At 37.9% G+C, this 20,949-nt stretch overlaps 1 protein-coding gene across 1 annotated transcript in view; it reads left to right on the top strand.

Moving 5' to 3' along the window:
- The window catches only part of KCNH5 (potassium voltage-gated channel subfamily H member 5), a 344,887-nt gene that overhangs the window by 51,888 nt on the left and 272,050 nt on the right, over window positions 1–20,949 (top strand). The window contains exons 5-6 of the mRNA XM_032623255.1: window positions 8,775–8,890; window positions 14,184–14,576. Coding sequence (XP_032479146.1) covers window positions 8,775–8,890; window positions 14,184–14,576 — 509 coding nt within the window. The remainder of the gene's footprint in view (window positions 1–8,774; window positions 8,891–14,183; window positions 14,577–20,949) is intronic.

Genomic DNA, 20,949 nt, shown 5'->3' with positions numbered 1-20,949 from the left:
ATGAACATTGGGGTGCATGTGTCTTTTTGAATTACGTTTTTCTCTGAGTATATGCCCAGTAGTGGGATTGCTGGGTTGTATGATAGTTCTACTTTTAGTTTTTTAAGGAACCTCCATACTGCTCCCCATAGTGACTGTACCAATTTACATTCCCACCAACAGTGCAAGTGGGTTCTCTTTTCTCCACACCCTCTCCAGCATTTATTGTTTATAGACTTTTTGATGATGGCCATTCTGATTGGTGTGAGGTGATACCTCATTGTAGTTTTGATCTGCATTTCTCTAATAATTAGTGATGTTGTGCATCTTTTCATGTGCCTCTTGACCATCTGTATGTCTTCTTTCAAGAAATGTCTATTTAGGTCTTCTGCCCATTTTTTGATTGGGTTGTTTATTTTCTTGATATTGAGTTGCATGAGCTGTTTGTATATTTCGGAGATTAATCCCTTGTCAGTTGCTTCATTTGCAAATATTTTCTCCCATCCTGAGGGTTGTCTTTTCATCATGTTTATGGTTTTCTCTGCTGTGCAAAAGCTTTAAAGTTTCATTAGGTCCCATTTGTTTATTTTTGCTTTTATTTTCATTACTCTAGGAGGTGGGTCAAAAAAGATCTTGCTGTGATTTATGTCAAAGAGTTTTCTTCCTATGTTTTCCTCCAAGAATTTTATAGTGTCTTATTTTACATTTAGGTCTTTAATCCATTTTGAGTTTATTTTTGTATATGGTGTTAGGGAGTGTTCTAATTTCATTCTTTTACATGTAGCTGTCCAGTTTTCCCAGCACCACTTATTGAAGAGACTGTCTTTTCTCCAGTCTCCTGTATATTGTATATCCTTGCCTCCTTTGTTATATATTAGGTGACTATAGGTGTGTGGGTTTATCTCTGGGCTTTCTATCCTGTTGCATTGATCTATATTTCTGTTTTTGTGCCAGGACAATACTGTCTTGATTACTGTAGCTTTGTAGTATAGTCTGAAGTCAGGGAACCTGATTCCTCCAGCTTCGTTTTTCTTTCTCAAGATTGTTTTGGCTATTCAGGGTCTTTTGTGTGTCCATACAAATGGTAAAGTTTTTTGTTCTAATTCTGTGAAAAATTCCATTGGTAATTTGGTAGGGATTGCATTGAATCTGTAGATTGCTTTGGGTTGTATAGTCATTTTCACAATATTGATTCTTCCAATTCAAGAACATGGTATATATCTCCGTCTGTTTGTGTCGTCTTTGATTTCTTTCATCAGTGTCTTATAGTTTTCTGAGTATAGGTCCTTTACCTCCTTAGGTGGGTTTATTCCTAGGTATTTTATTCTTTTTGTTGCAATGGTAAATGGGATTGTTTCCATAATTTCTCTTTTTGATCTTTTGTTGTTAGTGTATAGGAATGCAAGAGATTTCTGTGCATTAATTTTGTATCCTGCAACTTTACCAAATTCATTGATTAACTCTAGTATTTTTCTGGTGGCATCTTTAGGATTTTCTATATATAGTATCATGTCATCTGCAAACAGTGACAATTTTACTTCTTTTCCAATTTGGATTCCTTTTATTTCTTTTTCTTCTCTGATTGCTGTAGCTAGGACTTCCAAAACTATGTTGAATAATAGTGGTGAGAGTGGACATTCTTGTCTTGTTCCTGATCTTAGAGGAAATACTTTCAGTTTTTCACCTTTGAGAATGATGTTTGCTATGGAATATCTTTTTCCATCCCCTCACTTTCAGTCTGTGTGTGTCTCTAGGTCTGAAGTGGGTCTCTTGTAGACAGCATATATATATATATATAGATATATATATCTTGTTTTTGTATCCATTCAGCCAGTCTGTGTCTTTTGGTTGAAACATTTAATCCATTTACATTTAAGGTAATTATCAATATGTATGTTTCTACTACCATTTTCTTTGTTGTTTTGGGTTTGTTTTTGTAGGTCTTTGTCTTCTCTTGTGTTTCCCGCCTAGAGAAGTTCCTTTGGCATTTGTTGTAAAGCTGGTTTGGTGGTGCTGAATCCTCTTAGCTTTTCCTTGTCAGTAAAGCTTTGATTTCTTTACCAAATCTGAATGAGATCCTTGCTGGGTAGAGTAATCTTGGGTGTAGTTTTTTCCCTTTCATCACTTTAAATATGTCCTGCCACTCCTTTCTGGCCTGCAGAGTTTCTGCTGAAAAATCAGCTGATAACCTTATGGAGATTCCTTGTATGTTATTTTATTGCTTTTCCCTTTTAATATTTTTTCTTTGAAGTTAATTTTTGTTAGTTTGATTAATATGTGTCTTGGTGTGTTTCTCCTTGGGTTTCTCCTGTATGGGACTCCCTGTGCTTCCTGGACTTGGGTGGCTATTTTCCTTCCTGTGTTAGGGAAGTTTTTGACTATAATCTCTTCAAATATTTCCTGAAACCCTTTCTCTTTCTCTTCTTCTGGGACCCCTACAATTCGAATGTTGGTGCACTTAGTGTTGTCCCAGAGGTCTCTGAGACTGTCCTCGTTTCTTTTCAATTCTTTTTTCTTTAATCTGCTCTGCAGTGGCTATTTCCACCATTCTATCTTTCAGCTCACTTATTCGTTCTTCTGTCTCAGTTATTCTACTATTGATTCCTTCTAGTGTATTTTTCATTTCATTTATTGTGTTGTTCATCACTGTTCGTTTGCTCTTTAGTTCTTATAGGTCCTTGTTAAACATTTCTTGTATTTTCTCAATCCATGCTTCCATTCTATTTCTGAGATTCTGGATCATCTTTACTATCATTACTCTGAATTCTTTTTCAGGTAGGTTCTCCATTTCCTCCTCATTTATTTGGTCTTGTAGGTTTTTACCTTGCTCCTTCATCTGTAGCATATTTTTTTGTTGTCTCATTTTTTTGGATGGGTGGGGCTGTGTTCCTGTCTTACTGGTTGTTTGGCCCTAAGCATTCAGCACTGGAGTTTGCAGGCAGCTGGGTGGAGCTGGGTCTTCGTCCTGAGATGAGGACCTCCGGGAGACCTCACACTGATTAATATTCCCTGGGACCTGAAGTTCTCTGTTAGTCCAGCAGTTTGGACTTGGTGCTCTCACCACAGGAGCTCAGGTCCTACCTCTGGCCTGGGAATCACGACTCTGCAAGCCATGCAGTGTGGCAGGAAAAAAAAAAGCAACAAACAGAAAAGAGCAGAACAATAACAAAGAGTAAAAAATAAAATAAAATTAGAAAAATATATTAGAAAAAATAACAATAAAAATGAGACAACAACAAAACAAAACAGAACCACACCAGCAAAAATAAAATAAAATAAACAAGAAAATAAAAAATTAATAAAAATAAAAAATTCCCTGGTACCTCCTTTATCAGTGTCCTTGCCCCCATCGTGAGCTACAGCCTACCCTTGCCTCCCCTGTAGGTCTCTGGACACATTTTTTCAGCCCCACCTCTGCATGTGTTCTTCTCATCAGTGTTTCTTCCTGGAGCTGGCCTGGAGCACATGTGCCCATGCAGGCCACCTGGCGCACAGGCCTCCACAGGCGTACCCACAGGGGCCAGTGCAGCTAGAGGAAGCCTAGGAGAGGGGTGGCATTTGGCCCACCTTGATCCACGTTGCCAGAGGAGGCCCTGTCAGGGGCGGCACTCGGGCTGTCAGCACCCGCGTGGCCCTTGGAAGCTTTGGCGAGGCCCAGGACCCACTCGGCCGGAAGAGGCTTTGTTGGGGCAGTGCATGGGCTGTCGGGACCTGTGTGGCCCATGGTGGCTTTCGGGGAGGCCAGTGCTCAGGCCTGCTGGGAACTGCGCTGCCCGTGGAGGCTTTGTTGGGGGGCAGTACTGAGGTCTGCTGGGACCCATGCGTCCGGCGGAGGCCTCAGCTGAGGCAGGGCTCAGGTCCAGGACCCACGCGGGCAGAGGGAGCCCTGGGGGAGACAGGGCTCAGGCCTGGGACCCACGCAGCTGGAAGAGGCCTTGGCGGGGCAGAGGGGGGTGGGCAGCTCAGGCCCGGGACCCCAGCAGGCTTGCCAGTGCCCAAGCAGGTGGAGGAGACGTCGGCTGCGTTCCCTTCTGATTCCCCGATCCCCCGAAGGTCCCTCTTCTTCCCTGCTGATCCCCTTGCTGTTAGTGGGCCCCTCCAAGTATGGGAACCTCTCCCCTCCCCCAGCCCCCCCTTAGGTGTGCTGATCCCATCCTGCCTCCACTTTTCCTCCCCCCACTCCTTCCCACGTCTTACCTCATCACGTGGGGATTCCTCGCATCCCCTTAGGTGTCCGAGGTCTCCCACCAGCGCCTAGTAGGTGCCCTAGTTACAAGGAGATGCTAACTCCACATCCTCCTACTCCGCCATCTTGACTCTGCCCCATCTTATGGTTTTTCAGTAATATATTTGATAAACTAATCTGCTGAGCAGTGAGGACAGAGGGGTGGCATAGGGGTCTTGAGAAAAATGCTAACTGTTTAGAACTGAGGACTGCAAGAAAGCCCTAACCAGAGACAAAAAGATCTCTGAGCAGTTCAGGGAGTGCATCTTTTTGTGCTCCCTTGGATTTAAACGTGAAACAAAACATTCCTCAGCTTTGCATTTGTTTTCCAGCTCCAAGGGCATTTTGATATCAAAGCTCGTAAATGGTTACTTGATTAGGCCACTGCCTTTGCTTTCTCTAGCAAGAATCCTTCCCAAGTATTTCCTCCTAAACTTCTCTCTTTGAGTAAGTCTGAGTCAGTTTGACAGCTGTCACCACCTTTTTTTTTTTTTTTTTTTTTGTTAGCAGCTCCCAACTCCTCTTTTTGAGGGAAAAATTATAATCCTCCACACACTTCCTCCTCAACCCTCTACCACACTGTTTCTACCTTCTCCAACCCAAAGCCCTTCTTTCACAATACCAATGAGTTATATTAGTATCTGCTAAGAGCTGAACATATTTCCTTCTTTATATTCTAATTTTAACTACATATAATGTGGGATGCTGTGTTAATTTCTATTTAACTTTTCTACTAATGTTCTCATTCATTCATTTAAAAATTTTTCTAGTGCCCAGTATGTGCCAGTCATGGAACTAGACAACCAGGGATAGAAAGAATAAGATCTGGCACCTAAAAGTCATATCATGCTGCAAATTCCCTTTTCATCTATATTTAAGGGTGGTCTCACTCAGAATACACTGTGTGAAAATTTTTAGAATGAAGAGTTAACATTTTTCTTTCAGTTTCATTCTGCTGTTTAATCAATGATAGTCCTATTTTTACCATGGAGAAAAATGTTGGTGTTTTCACAGTTTTAAAACTTTTTCTTCCTTTAGGAAATTGAAATAAGGTAAAGGGATGAAGTATTTCTTGATTTTATTGACTTCATGTGTAAAATGAGATACACCTACACAGGCACATTTGTTTCATATTTAAATGAGGAACTGCTGCTTCCTCATTAGGAAACAGTAGTGTGTGCTCATGATGCTTGAAATAGAAAACCAGAGGATGACAATAAGCTTTCATCATCATGTTTCTCCTTCCTCACAAGTTTACTTCTTTTTATGATCCTAGAAAAGGAGAGAACACATAGCGTTTGATGATTTGTGTTCTTCCATGTGTTATTGAATTCATTCCTTCAATATCTCCTTTTATTTTTTGAAAATATTTTCTGAATAAACTTTATCACACACAGGGAATGAAACTGGGCTTCTCTTTTAATCCAATAATGAGATGTACTAAGAGGTGCAACATTATCTATCTTAGAAATATGAATCTTCAGTAAGTATAAGATTGACTTGTGGGAATTCCCTGGTGGCCCAGTGGTTAGGACTCTGCCCTTTCACTGCTGAGGGCCTGGGTTTGATCACTGGTCGGGGAACTAAGAGCTTGCAAGCCTTGCAGCACAGCCAAAAAAACAAAAGAAACTGAAATCAAGATTGACTTGGAAGTTTCTAGAAATATTCAATGCAATTTTAATACTCATTTGATGCAGAAGAGAAATGATCAACAGGAAATATTTTAACATAACTGTTGCCAACATAGTTACTGTCATCTGAAGACATCCTCACCATTTTAACCCAATAAAGCAAAAACCAAACCAAAACCCAATGATAATAAAACATATTTCATGTTTATGTTCATGATAATACAAATGGAGCTTATTTTTAAATCTTATTTTAAAGTTACAAATAACATTTAATTAATTAGTCAGTCAATTAAAGGCCTATTTTATGGCAGGCCTCTACCAGGTGCTGAGAATGGAGAGGTGATGGTAGTTTAGTGGGAGTGACGGACATGCTTATCACCAACTGCATTAGTATTGTTAGTGCCATGTGAGGTATGTATTCTGTGGTGTGAGTACACAGAGGAGAGTGCATCTCTCTCATGAGGATCCAGGAAGCTACCAGTGGATCTCAGAATGCTTTAACTGAGTTTGGGGGTACCAGTAAGCATTAGCCAGACAGATGGAGAGGGCAAAAGCATTTCAGGTAGACAGAGTGGTTATAACATGTGAAAGCATGAAAGCATTGAATGTCATAGGGTGTACAAAGAATTCCTGGTGGATTGAATTTTACTTTTGCATTTGTTCTTTTAATTTGTTACTGATTTTAGTGAGGCCAGAATACAGAGCGTGTATGAAGAAGTGGAAGGAGATGGAAGCAGAGCAAATCTTTAGGGTCAGAAACTAAATGACATGTATACCAAGGATATTCAGTGTTATCCTGAAGGCTTCCAGGGATCTCTTAAAGAACTTAAAATGGGAGAAATGCATGGTAAGATTTGTGCTGTAGAAAGGACTCTGGCAGCAATGTGCAGAGTTGTTTGGAGAGTATGTGGTCAGAGAGCAGAGGCAATGGTTTTTAGGAGCTACTGTCTAACTCAGGTGAAAGATGATATATTGTCTAACATATTAGGGATGGAGAGGGGAGATTAAATTTGAGGGTATTTATTGATAAGTTATAGTCTGTAAGTCCTGGAAGGGATTGGATATGTGTGTGGGGGGTGGAGGTAATAGTGAAGGAGGATGGTGAATCTCAAGTTTCTGATTCGGACAGCTGGAAATATCATGGGGCCATTCACTAAGACCAAGAATACATTAAATATGCAGAGTTGGAGATGGGGGGAGAAGGTGATGATAAGATTGACTTTGAACATGTTAAGAGTAGAACATCTGAGTAAGAGGTGGCCAATGGCCAATTAGATACATAGGTCTAGTGCTTAGAAGAAAAATCTAAGTTGGTGATATAGATTGCATGATGGTCTTTTGCATTGATGTTGAATTCTTAGAGAGTTGGTGGCATATCTGGTGCTTCTTTGTTTCTCCAGCACATTGCACAGGGCAAGCCTTAGGGTTGCTTACAATTCCCAAAGCCTAACATTTTCTGTTCTAGTCACTAGGATGGGGGCCCATTAATGAAAAAGAATAAAAGATCTTCTATTAACCAATGCCAGTTTACTTTTTTCCCCAATCCAATTGTTGATACCATAGAAAGAGCTAAATTGGTGGGGCAGTACAAAGCCTAACTGAAGTCAAAGTTAGATTGAAGAATAGCAGTAAAGTATAATGTCACTTACCTGGTATGGTTTGAAAGACATTTGGTTGGTGCCTGCCCAGGATTTCTTCTTTCATTTTCTGTCACATTGTCTTGAAAGTTCATCATTACCATTAGAGTCATTGCTTTGGACCATCAGGGGTTTTCATTTTTAAGGAGTTGTTTGGTAAATACCCTAGTTAAAGGTAATACCATGGAAACTATCAAATGGTCTTAATGGAGTCCATAATAGATTAGAGCTTTTTGGGATACCTAGAGAAAGGATAATTGAGATACGAGCAGAGTATGGCTTGTTTTGTTCTACTTGTTCATGTCTCATTGACATTTCCTTGAAGTTAATTAGCTTAATAATGAAAAATTAATGATTTTAATATTGGAAATAATGGAAGAAATTTCTTTCCTATTAAATTCACATTCCTTCCCCTCAGAAGTTAACGTTACTACTCTTTTGGAAAACATTGTTAAGGATTCTAGATATTCCAAAAATAATCTTTAAATATCAATGAAATTGTTAATAAGAGAGAACCTTTGCTACGTTACAAAGAAGATGGAGGTGTGTGATAAGAACCATAGTTTGTGAGATTTGTTGAAATTGGGCTTTATTCTCTTATGTGTATATATCTTCACATAAGTATACGATAGGACTGTTTTTATTAGGGTAATACTACCTGCTATAGTAAATAACCCCCCAAATTTAAGTGGTTTAACACAATAGAAGCATATTTCTTACTCATATAACAATCCAAGGAAGTTGATCTTTGACATGTGGCGTTCTTCTATGCACTGATTCAGTGGCTTTGCCGTCCCCTGGGATTTTGTCACTTGCATCCAATTGGTAGAAGGATGGAGAAAGTATGGAGAAGTTTCACTTGCTTCTTAAGTTATTGCATGCATGGATGTGACACACGTCAGTTCTGTCTCAATCCATTGGTGAGGACTAGGGACAGGCCCACACCTAGATGCAACAAATGCTGGGAAATGTATTCCTGACTGGGCAGCTGTTTCCCAGTAACAAACCTATACAATGCAAGGGGGAGGACAGAATCTTGTGGACGACTAGCTACCTGGCTATAGGGACTATATGATAGACATGAGCAAAACACAAAGATCACACATGAAAATTACTTACTATTTTATAACTGCACTTGAAATATATGATGATGTCTGTGTAGAAATTAAGTGCTTTAGATTGATACTTTTCATTAGTTCCGCATGTTATGCTATTTCTGAGATCCCTTGACTATTAGCAAGAATGTAGGCTTCCATATTCATGACGTGTGAAAAACTGAGACTTTCTTTCCTTATTTTTAAGGTTGGACAAAATTTGCCCGATTGACACGGGCTTTGACAAATAGCCGAAGTGTTTTGCAACAGCTCACGCCAATGAATAAAACAGAGGTGGTCCACAAACATTCAAGACTAGCTGAAGTAAGTGCGAGATTAACTTTACTTCCCAACATGGTGGTGGTCATACATTTTTTCCCCCACAAATGTTTCAGTTATTTGAAACATTTACTATTATAAATGGCTATTATTTTACAAACACTTATATGCTAATTGATTTTTCCTTGTAGAATTATAGAAATTTCCTATATTTCCTTTTATGCTCTCCTACTTTGGAAATGGGAAGGTAATTTGTGACATCCCAGGTGATGTCTGTACAGAATGAGGTTTTCTTTGAGCAAATGAGATAGGGAGTTCACTCATTCGTTAATTTATGTGTGCAGCACACACTTATTGAGTGTTTGCTCCATGCTTGGTACTCTGCAAAGGATATAAAGATGAATAGGCCATCGGCCCTATCATCAAGGAGTTAAAGATCCAGCAGAGGAGGGAGGGGTTACCTGAATGAGATGATACCTGGGCTGAGTGAATCTTTTTCTTTTTAATTGAAGTATAGTTGATTTACAATGTTGTGTTAGTTTCCGGTGTACAGTGATTTAGTTATATATATATATATTATATAGATAATATATATATTATATGTACTCTTTTTCATATTCTTTCAATTATAGGTTATTATAAGATGTTGAATATACAGTAGGACCTGTTGTTTATCTATTTCATATATAGTGGTGTCTACTAATCCCAAATTCCTAATTTATCACTTCCCCACCTTTCCCCTTTGGTAACCATAAGTCTGTTTTCTATATCTGTGAGTCTGTTTCTGTTTTGTAAATAAGTTCATTTGTATCATATTTTAGATTCTACATATAAGTGATATCATATGATATTTGTCTTTGTCTGACTTGCTTCACTTAATATGACAATCTCTAGGTCCATCCATGTCACTGCAAATGATGTTATTTCCTTCTTTTTTATGACTAATATTCCATTGTATATATATACCACATCTTCTTTATCCATTCATCTGTCAATGGACATTTAGGTTGTTTCCATGTCTTGGCTGTTGTAAATAGTGCTGTTATGAACATTGGGGTGCATGTATCTTCTTTTTTTAATAAATTTATTTTATTTATTTATTTTTGGCTGCATTGGGTCTTCATTGCTGCGCGTGGGCTTTCTCTAGTTGCGGCGAGCTGAGGCTTCTCTTCGTTGTGGTGTGTGGGCTTCTCATTGCGGTGGCTTCTCTTGTTGTGGACCATGGACTCCAGGTGCGCAGGCTTCAGTAGTTGTGGCTCATGGGCTTAGTTGCTCCGCAGGCATGTGACATCTTCCTGGATCAGGGCTTGAACCCGTGTCCCCTGCATTGGCAGGTGGATTCTTACAGGGAAGCCCTGTACTACTTGATTTTGAAGCTACTTTCTTTTCTGCCTTCGGTTGTCTGTTGCTTTCTACAAATCAAGCTAAAGTGTAGGAGCTTGTTTCTGTGACTGCTGACTTTTGCAGTTATGATTCTTACTGGGTCTTAACTCATTCAGTTTTTCTTTCTTTGTTAACACAGTTGGGCAAGAACAAGAGGAAAGAGACCATAGAGAGGAAATTTTTCTACCTTAGCACCCTGAATCACTCAGGATAGTTTTTTTCTTCTATATCAAATGGAAAGTTCCTTTCCACTTGACAGCTCATCATTTTTACTTTTACTTTTGAGGAACTTTCATTCCTGTTTCTTCCCATCTGATTTTTTTCTTTTTTTTGCTTTGCCTTTTGATTATTGTTAGTTTCTTTATCAGTCATCCCTAATTCACAAACCTGATTCAAATACCAAACTGCTCTCTGTCAGGTCTTAGGCTTGATTTCAGAGAACATGTGGAAATAAGAAGGTTTTCAACAAAGATTTAGTCTGTATGTGCTCTTAGATCTTCAAAGACTGACCTAAAAGAAGCACCAAATTAGCAGAAAGATATAGTTTTGCCAGTTGTACTCAGAGTCATATGATTTGCTCAGCTTGAGTATTTGGATTTGCTGTTAAATTTCAGGCTCTTTCACTTTTTTCAACACATATAAATTTTATCTTAATTCCACCAGGCCCCCTAAATTTGGAGCTGATCCCCACTTTCAAAGATCCTGGTCTCCATGTAGGCAGTTCATCTGTTTTCCACAGGTCCTGACATCATGCTGATTGGCTTCAGCTTCTCACTTGTATCCGTGGTACTGAGTCCTTTAGAGTCAGTGAGCTCAGATATTCAGAGAGAAAGCATATATCTGTTTCAGTACAAAAATACATCAGTAAATGTGATTTCATCCCCCCTCTACCTAAAGCTTATTGCTCCTGAAAGTACAAATGAAATAACAAAGCGAAGAGTTGTTCCTCACTGCCTTATAAAGGAGTCCTAGTGATGGGGCTGAGATTAAAGTCATGCTCTGCATATGAGAAAGCTCAAAGCTGCAGCACTTAGTGAGTCCCTTTCTTTGTTGTTGTTGCCATTCTTCTCCTCGCCTCCCTGCTCATTCTCCTCCTTCTCTTGTAGCAGTTTTGGATTGCTTTACAAATGCAAGTCACCTTCCGAAGGACTGGGTTATGAATGTCTAAAGAAATATAAGACAAGGGTTTTTATTTTGAACTGTACATTATAATCACCTGGAAAGATTTTGAAAATATAGATTCTCTGGGAACCCACACAAGATGAATTTAATTATTTTCTGGCATGGGGTCTGAGTATGAGTATACTTTATTTTTTAAAACTTCTCCAGAAGATTCTAGTTTGTAGCCAGATTTAAGAAATACTGAACTCAAGAGTGATTTCATTCCATCTCTAGAGGAGACATCTTACATTTGTCCAGGGTGTTGAGCGGGGCCGACTTGTCTATTAACACAGTGTGTACGGCCCACATGATGTTTGAATTTCTACTAATAGTAGAAGGAAAAAATGAACTTTTAGGTAAAAGAATTTTGAATATATAATATTAATTTATTCATCTTTGTAAAAAGACAGTTGTAAAATATAATTTTTATTTTATTATTTTTAAGGAGGAAGGGGTCTAAGAAGGCAAAAATACCCAGGACCCATGAAGGTCCTAATGTACCCTGGCACTGAGTTTATTTTCTAAGTACGATTTCTTTGTGCTCAAACTATAGACTGTGGTAAAATATTAACATTGAATATGAAGGAAATTTTCATGTTTAACACAGTGAAATTAGAATGAATAGGCCAGTGGTTGAAAAGTGAAAGAGAGGCCATGGTTCTGTATGATTCTGTGTATGTAATGCTTTGTCTCAACATGAAGCTTACCTGCCTGTAGGATAATTTGTTGCTGAGTAATTTAAGACCTTATGGGAAAAGTATGACTCGGGCACTGATAATGAGGATAAATATGTAAAAATCTTTATAAATAGTTCTTATAACTCCCAAAGTTAAAGCAATAATTATAATATACACCTAAAGAGAATATCAATGATGTTCTTCACATTTTAAAATAGCAATGATTATATTATATGCTTAGTTTTCAGTTATGTAAGTTCTATTTATGAGAGACTTTTCAGGATAAATCTCTCTCAAGTTTCAAAACATGCTAGTATACTTATTTTGCTTTGTAGCGTAAGAATTACATGCTAACAGGTGTTTTTGTTTACATCTATTTGCACATTCACAAATTTAGTGCATTTATGATTTTATAATTTGAACTTGTTGACTCCTACTTTCTGGGTCCCATTAGTCCTAGGGACACTACATACATGGATGCATAAGATGGTAGAGCTGCTGAAAACATTGTTTATCAAAGTCCCACTTACAGACTCCTTAATACACAGGTTTACTCAGCTTTAGCTTCATTGATGGCATGGAGCAGAGGTCTCTGACCTGCTGCTTCAACTCCTTTTCACAATTTCCATGTTCCAGGTTCTGGAAGGACGTGCTAAGTCCGGTGTTTGTTACCTTTGCCCAGGGTTGCCCAGACCTCTGCTTTTGTTCTGCTTTTTCTCATTGTCTCTTTAATGAGACCTAATCAGAGTAAGTCAAGGTTCATATAACATTACATTGAAATTTTTCCATTTGTCGAAAAGGTATGGAGAAGCAAACCTGAATATTTAGTTTTTGTTTTTTTTTTTTCCCTAAAGGGAATTTGCCTCTGGGCAGGAAATCCAATATTCTTTAAGTCCTGATTGTAAGGAAAAAAGGGAAAAGCAGGTTATAACATTTACACCCCTGATATTGCTGTGCCAGTCATTAGGGCCCTGGCTGAGTCCCACACAACCGCAAGATCACCATCAGTGGGGCCCTGGGGTTCAGCAAGGCCGTCAGAATCAAAGTTATGCTCCTTGAGGTGCCAAATATGTGAAGAATGGATAATGGTGAGTCATGCAAATAACAGTTGGGCAGTCAGTGAGAGATGTGTGATTCTAGGCAAGCCTGCCATGTGAGTGTGCAGAACTTGCAGAAGTGGGTGTCCAACAGTGCTGTGGATCAGTGTTGGTGCTGGAGGAGGTCATCGAGAGCATGGGACTGCGGGTTGACCCTTCAGCTGGACCCAGGCAGTTGGAGGCTCCTTACCCCCACCCTTGTCCTTGGAATGTATACTCTGCTTACCATTCCCACAATGGGGGCCATTTTCAAGGATGCAGGCTTGAGAGAGTAAGGTGTTGTTGAGACCTTCAGGTGTTGTTGTGACCTTCAGTCACGCCTCTATATGTGACTGAACCCAGTTAAGGCTTCTGTATAAACTTTTAATATTTGGTGGGTGGGTTCAGAGATCTACTGGTCTTGTGGCTGCCCAATAAAAGCCTTGTAGGGGGCTTCCCTGGTGGCACAGTGGTTGAGAGTCCACCTGCCAATGCAGGGGACACGGGTTCGTGCCCCGGTCCGGGAGGATCCCACGTGCCGCGGAGCGGCTGGGCCCGTGAGCCATGGCCGCTGAGCCTGCGCGTCTGGAGCCTGTGCTCTGCAACGGGAGAGGCCACAACAGAGAGGCCCGCATACAGCAAAAAAAAAAAAAAAAAAAAAAAAAAGAAAAGCCTTGTAAGTAAGTTCCCTTGTATATTAAAACTGCCACCTACCAATCTGGAGTGGTCTGCCTCTTTCTTTGGTCTCTCCCTGCCCTCCATGTATGGGGACCAGTTTTTGAAACAACAGTTGGCCACTGGAGAGAAAGCCAGAGGGAATAGCAGACAGATCAACTTTGGTAGAGAGACTGGACATGGAGTGACTTTGAACAAACCTTGATACAACTTAGGAGAAGAGGGAGATGAAACTACAGAGCCTGACTGGCCTTGAAACCAGGAGTCATGATTAATAGGCTGTGGTTTGGCTGCCAGTAAATTTGAATTCAGTACTAACTGTGCAGAGATGTCCAGGTCATTATATATACATTTTCTCTCTTTTAGGTTCTTCAGCTGGGATCAGATATCCTTCCTCAGTACAAGCAAGAAGCGCCAAAGACGCCACCACACATTATTTTACACTATTGTGCTTTTAAAACAACTTGGGATTGGGTGATTTTAATTCTTACCTTCTACACCGCCATTATGGTTCCTTATAACGTTTCCTTCAAAACGAAGCAGAACAACATAGCCTGGCTGGTGCTGGACAGTGTGGTGGATGTTATTTTTCTGGTTGACATTGTTTTAAATTTTCACACGACCTTTGTGGGACCTGGTGGAGAGGTCATTTCTGACCCCAAGTTGATCAGGATGAACTATCTGAAAACTTGGTTTGTGATCGATCTGTTGTCTTGTTTACCTTATGACATCATCAATGCCTTTGAAAATGTTGATGAGGTAAGTTTCTTTTTCTTTTTAGTACTTGAATCACATGTTTCGAGAAAATTAGGATAAAAGGAGTTTACAGATAATCCAAACTTCTTTTGAGCCACCACTTTCAATCTTCATCCTACTAGATACTTGCCGTAAATTATCATATTTTATTACCTTATAATTTTCATCTGCTTTTTTTTCTTGATTTCTGGTTGAAAATACTAATTACTAGAAAAATGGCTATGGTTGGAGGTTGTGGTTGAAAGAGGTGGAGGAGAAGAAAAGCCACAGCATTTGGAGTCAAATATGGTTTATGAACTAGATAATTGATTGACAGGTGATGTGTTTTGATGTGTGTTTTGGTTTTTTTTTTTTGAAAACTGTGGCATTTTAAAACTCTGTGCACCCATAGGTCTTTTGACTCCTCCTCCTCCAGATAGCAGTGCTTGAGTTAACAAAAAGATACAGAAAATTTTATGGAAGAAAAATTCTTGAATTTTTGCCTTTTTGGTTTCTTTTTTATAGTTTTTGCTTTGGTTTCTTTTTTATAGTTTTTGCTTTAAATTTTGTCTAAGTACATTTGTGATTAGAGACTATCTTGGATGACTTCTGATGTCTGGTCACATTCAAGATTCTGCTTATTCAATGTTATCTGCACAATGAGAAATACTTAAAACGTGTAATATCTTGGAAGACCATTTTATTCAGAGCTTCTTAGCTTCTAACCTAGTAGTGGATGATTTTCAACTTGCTACATGAAGGATGTATATAAATGAGTCAATATAGAATGTATCTATTATTAAACTATGTTCATAATAATAATTACAAACTTAATTTCCCTGAAGATTTTACTCTGTCCTCATAGACTGTTCAGATGGAAAATTCTGCACTACATTGTTGTCATCGTGTGTGTATTTGGGAAGTAGTTTACAAATTTTCTTCAGTAACTTTTTCCATAAAATTTCTGCATTCAATCCACTTTAATGATATTAAAAATATTTCCCTGAAAGTTAAGTATAGACATTGTATTTTGATGCTGTACACGTAATTGTTACTTTAAAAAGTGGGGGGAAAAAAGGAATCGTAGTAATTTGTTTTCTAATTTTAGATTTTACCTACATCAAGCTTTTTAAGGTATATTTATTTCTTCCCTGTTTACCTTCTGCAAGGGTTGAGAGGGGTTAATTTTGAAAATGCTAATCATATGATAAGAAGATAATAAGTAGTATTTATATGTTCACTTACTAAATGGATTAATATATTAAGATCAATGCATTAAGATTTCCATTATTTAGAACATAGGCATAAAGATTTTAATAAAAATAATTAAAAGATTGGTTTAATTCATAGAAAAGTGAATACATTAAACATTACATAATAATAAATGCATTTAATATACCATACAAATACATGAAGAGATCCTCAGACTTACTAATATTAAGGAAAATGCAAAGTAAACCTACAAACTACACTGACATACCATCATTTACCACACACACTAGATTGGTGAGAAGGTGGCTAAGGATGTGCACTGCTCAGATCTCCTTTCATGAAAACCTGCTGCATGGAGCACAGTTAGGGGATTCCTGGAAGTGGCTCCTGGTCTGGGAAAGCCAATCATTCATTGGCATTCAGTGATATCACACTATCACACTGGTAGCTTGAAACTGGCCACAATGGGAGTATTTACACCCAGAAAGTCACAAATGCTATGAATAAAAACTTTTCTTTAACTTTCTGTGGAATTAGCTGTTAGTCATTTACCAACACACCACTGAACACAGTTGACTGACACCTGCTATGGTTTTCTGATCTGCTGCAGGTCACACATCGAAGCCATATTTCCCCAACGTTGTGCCCAGCCAGTGACTAAGAATGATGGTAACATTATGATTAGTTTACTCCTGCTCAATAAAGAGCTCCTCTATTGAGCAACTTTTGCTCTGGGACTCCCCGTTTACCTGTGCTGTGGTTGAGTCTCTCTCTACACAATTCTTCCTCCCCTCTTCACAGGTTTCAAATGGCATTGTGGTCTGAAGGCTCCTCCCTCCTCCGTTTCTCCTTCATAGGCATTTATCTCAGTAAAGGTCTTGCATATCTAACCCTGACTTGGCATTACTCTGTCGGGGACCTGAACTGATGAAGCGATGGGGTGAGGCCTCTCATACATTGCTCAAGGGAATGTTGGTAAAACTTCCATGAAGAATAATTGGCAATATCTCATTTTAAAAAAAGAGAAGACACTAGGGGCAACCACTAGGGGCAATCCCCTTGTTTAAGGGATTCTTTGTTATTTGCTTCCATCACCAAACAGCAAGATTATGTACCTGCCTCTTGGTTTTTCAATTTTAGGACTTGTCTTTGACTTCTCACTATGGAATTTGAAGTTTTAGCCTCTTTCTCCCTACCCTAACTGTATATATGCACTATTTCCATCACCTCATTCTCACAATACAGGTATACCATCCTTTTGGTTCCATAAATAGTAGGTATTTATATCATTACTACTACAAATATGCTATTTATAGCTGAACCTTCAACATGCTGTGATTACTTTTCCTTTTCTGCACTTTCCATTTTCCTGAGAGTTGGTTTTATCATTTGCTTAGTTTTATGTACTAATCACTAACTCAATCGTTAAGCTCTATGCCAGTTGTCTAAATCTCCCTCCAATACATTGATACAAGTAATATTCTGTCAACATCATTTTCTTAAACAGATCTCTCTACACTCTACCCTCCCACCTGATGGACAGTTTGGCTAGCTGTAACATCCTAGGCCAGAGATATTTTCTCCTCAGATTTTGAAAGACACAGCGCCATTGCAGTCTACCTTCTAATAATTCTCTTAAGAAACTTTAAACCATTGTGACCGGTTTTCTCTTTCTGGAAATTTGATGTATCTTCTCTGTCCAGGGTTCTGAATCTTTCCAGTAATATGCTTTAGTGTAAGTCCCATTTTCATCAGTTTTGCTGGGTACTGACTGGGTAGCCTTTTTCAATCTAGAAAAGCATGTCTTCTGTTTTGATTTTTTTCTTATGATGATTTTCTCCATCCCTTTCCCCCCTCTTTTCCATTCTCTCTCTTGCTGGAATTCCTTTTGTTCTTATACCTACTAGACTTCTCCTCTGATTCCTTTTTTTTTCTTCCCTATTTTCCAATCCTTTAGATTTTTGCTGTACTTTCTGGAAGATTTTCTCAACATTATTTTCCACCTTTTCTTGTAACTAATAATGCTTTTTTTTTGCTTAAAGTCTTTTTGGCTTAATACTAATAGAGCTAAACTAGCATTTGTATATTATTTGATATATGTATTTCTATTATTTAACTTTTTATCATTCTAGATTATTATACTCTAGTTGTGTCTTTTATAAATAGTCTATACATTCTAAGAGTCTTTCTAACTGGGAAGTTTAGTCTATTTACACTTATTGTAATTAATTACCTTTTGATTTTCTTAGAGCATCTTATTTTCCATTGTAAAATGCTTTTTCTTCACTTTTCTCTGTTTTTATTTTTGCTTCTTTTCTGCTGTCTTTTGGATTGATTGAATTTTTTAAATCTCCTGGATTTCCTCTACAGGATTAGAAGTTTTTCTGTTAATTGATTACTCTTAATATTTTTAGCATCAGTATTTGACTTATGAGTATCTTTGCCCTTCTAAATAAATCAAGGGCTTCTGTTTACCTTCTCATCTTTCAAACTAGTATTGTCTTATATTTTGGCTCCATATTATTTTTAACTTTCTCTTTCAATTATTGGAGGCCTTCTTTAGGACATGTTTGTTGTGAGTCTTTGGGATGGTGATTCTGGGTCTCAGTTTCCATATCTGTAAAAAAAAGGGAAGGAATGCTTGACTTTTTTACTTCACACAACGGTTTTAAGGAATAGATGGGAAAACAGATATGAATGATTTTTGTTTGTAGAATTGTGCATGTCTGAGGGGATATTATTATTTCATTTGTGTATGTCTGTTTCCTCAGCTTGGTGATAAGCCCTGTGATATTGAGGGATGTGTTCCATCTCCTTGGTAGTCCTTCGTTGCTCTTAGTACATATTGGTGACTCACTGACCTGAAGCAATAAAGTGTTAGCAAGGTTTTAGTAGACTGTACAATGACATAAAACAAAATAGAACTTAAAAATGAGAAATTGAGCTAGTGGTGGCTTGGGAATAGGAGAGTATGAGTCTGAAGATCACAATTTAATCCTTTGACATGCTACGAGTGCAGAATGACTTAGAGGACTTAATAACACTTTTTGTATTCAAGATTGTCTCAGTCAACATGCTCTCTTAAGGCAACTTGATTGACTAGGAATTCATGAACTGGGTATGACATTCTTTAAGAGAACTGTGAGGATGGGAAGACAGAATCCATTAAAGGAAATAATTCTGTTTGAAAAGAAGTACATAATGTAAATTTCCTAGAAACCATAACAGGGGGTAAAAGATGTTATCACCAGGAATCCAAGGAATAGAAATAAGCTCTTTTGTAGCATGCATTTGAATACAGCTCTGGGAGGTTAGGGGGAACTGAATTATAAGGCATCAGAGAAAAATGGGGCAGCTGCAGGTAACACACAGTTTGGTAGCCTGAGTGGACTTAGGAAACGTGATACATGGGGAATTCAGGGGACAATGGGTAGTATTAGTAAGTGGTAAACATGATAAACTAGGTTAGAACAAATTAAAATTGGAAAAATGATCACTTATGTATTGTTTCAGGAGACAAAATGATTGGGCCAGTGACTGCTAAGTGGAAGTATTATAAATATTTTTAATTTCCAGGGAAGTTTATGGAAAATAATTTTCTAAATTATTATTTTCTTGAATTATGCTTGTCAAGTGGCCACATGCGTTGTTTCATTTTAGCATATCTGTTTACATAGCAAATTTTTATCTCTTGTCTAGTTATCAAAACAAGAATTGGAAATCAAAGAAGCAAATTATACTCAAAGATTTTAGAGGCTTTTTGTCCCCTTTTGTGGAATTTCAGACACTCCACCAAGAATAACATTTTAGAAATTGCTATTTAATACAATTTGATCACCATTACTTTTTTTTTATTAAAGCCTGTAGGTAATTGAAATAATGTTTGAGTGGTATAGGTAAGGATTACATAGTATTTTTTTTTGTTTTAGTTTTACTAGTTTTAATCTTATTAAATCCATAGAAACATTGCCAAGTCTACCTTAGAACTGATTGATTTTTCTTATCAATGTGTTTGCTCAGTTGATAATAGACTTTTTTAAAGAGCTGTTTTAGGTTCACAGCAAAATTGAGAGGAAGGTACAGAGACTCCCCATACAGAGATTGTCCCCACATATGCATAACCTCCCCCATTATCGACACCCCCACCAGAGTGAAACTATATTGACATATCATATTGCTAAAAGTCCATAGTTTACAGTAGACTCACTCTTGGTATTGTACATTTTATGGGTTTTGACAAATGCATAATGGCATATTGTAGTATCATACAGAGTAGTTCACTGTCCTGAAACTCTGTGCTCTGCCTATTCATCCTTTCTTCCCTTCTAACCCCTAGCAACCACTAATCCTTTTATTATCTCCACAGTTTTGCCTTTTCCAGAAAGTCATATAGTCGGAATCATACAGCAGGTAGCTTTTTCAGATTGACTTCTTTCACTTAGTAATATGCATTTAAGGTTTTTTCATGTCTTTTCATGGCTGATAGCTCATTTCTTTTTAGTACCGAATAATATTCCACTGTCTGGATGTATCACAGTTTGTTTATCCATTCACCTACTGAAGGCTATCTTGATTGCTCCTAAGTTTTGGCAATTATGAATAAAGCTGCTATAAACTTTTGTATGCAGGTTTTTGTGTAGGCATAAGTTATCAGCTCATTTGGGTAAATATTAAAAAGCATGGTTGCTGGATCATATGGTAAGAATACGTCAGTTTTGTAAGAAACTACCAAACTATCTTTCAAAGTGGTTTTACCATTTTATGTTTCCACCAGCAATGAATAAGAGTTCTGGTTGGCACACGTTCTCACTAGCATTTGGCATCATCAGTGTTTTGGATTTTAGCCATTATAGTAGATGTGTAGTGGTATCTTGTTGTTTTAATATGCAATTTTCTAATGATACATGAACATCTTTTCATATGCTTATTTGCCGTCTGAATATCTACTTTTGTCAGGTGGCTGTTCAGATCTTTTGCTCATCTTTAATGGGGTTCTTAATTTTCTTATTGTTGAATTTTAAGAGATTTTAAAATATATTTTAGATAATAGTCCTTTATTATTTGCAAATGTCTTTTGCAAATATTTTCTCACAGTCTGTAGATTGTCTTCTCATTCTTTTGACAGTATCTTTCACAGAGCAGTTTTTAATTTTAATGAATTCCAGTTTATTAATTATTTGTTTCA

This window comes from Phocoena sinus, chromosome 2 (assembly GCF_008692025.1).
Source record: "Phocoena sinus isolate mPhoSin1 chromosome 2, mPhoSin1.pri, whole genome shotgun sequence".
Taxonomy (NCBI): domain Eukaryota; kingdom Metazoa; phylum Chordata; class Mammalia; order Artiodactyla; family Phocoenidae; genus Phocoena; species Phocoena sinus.
The sequence above is the reverse complement of the archived record's forward strand: the minus strand, read 5'-3'. Positions and strand labels throughout refer to the sequence as shown.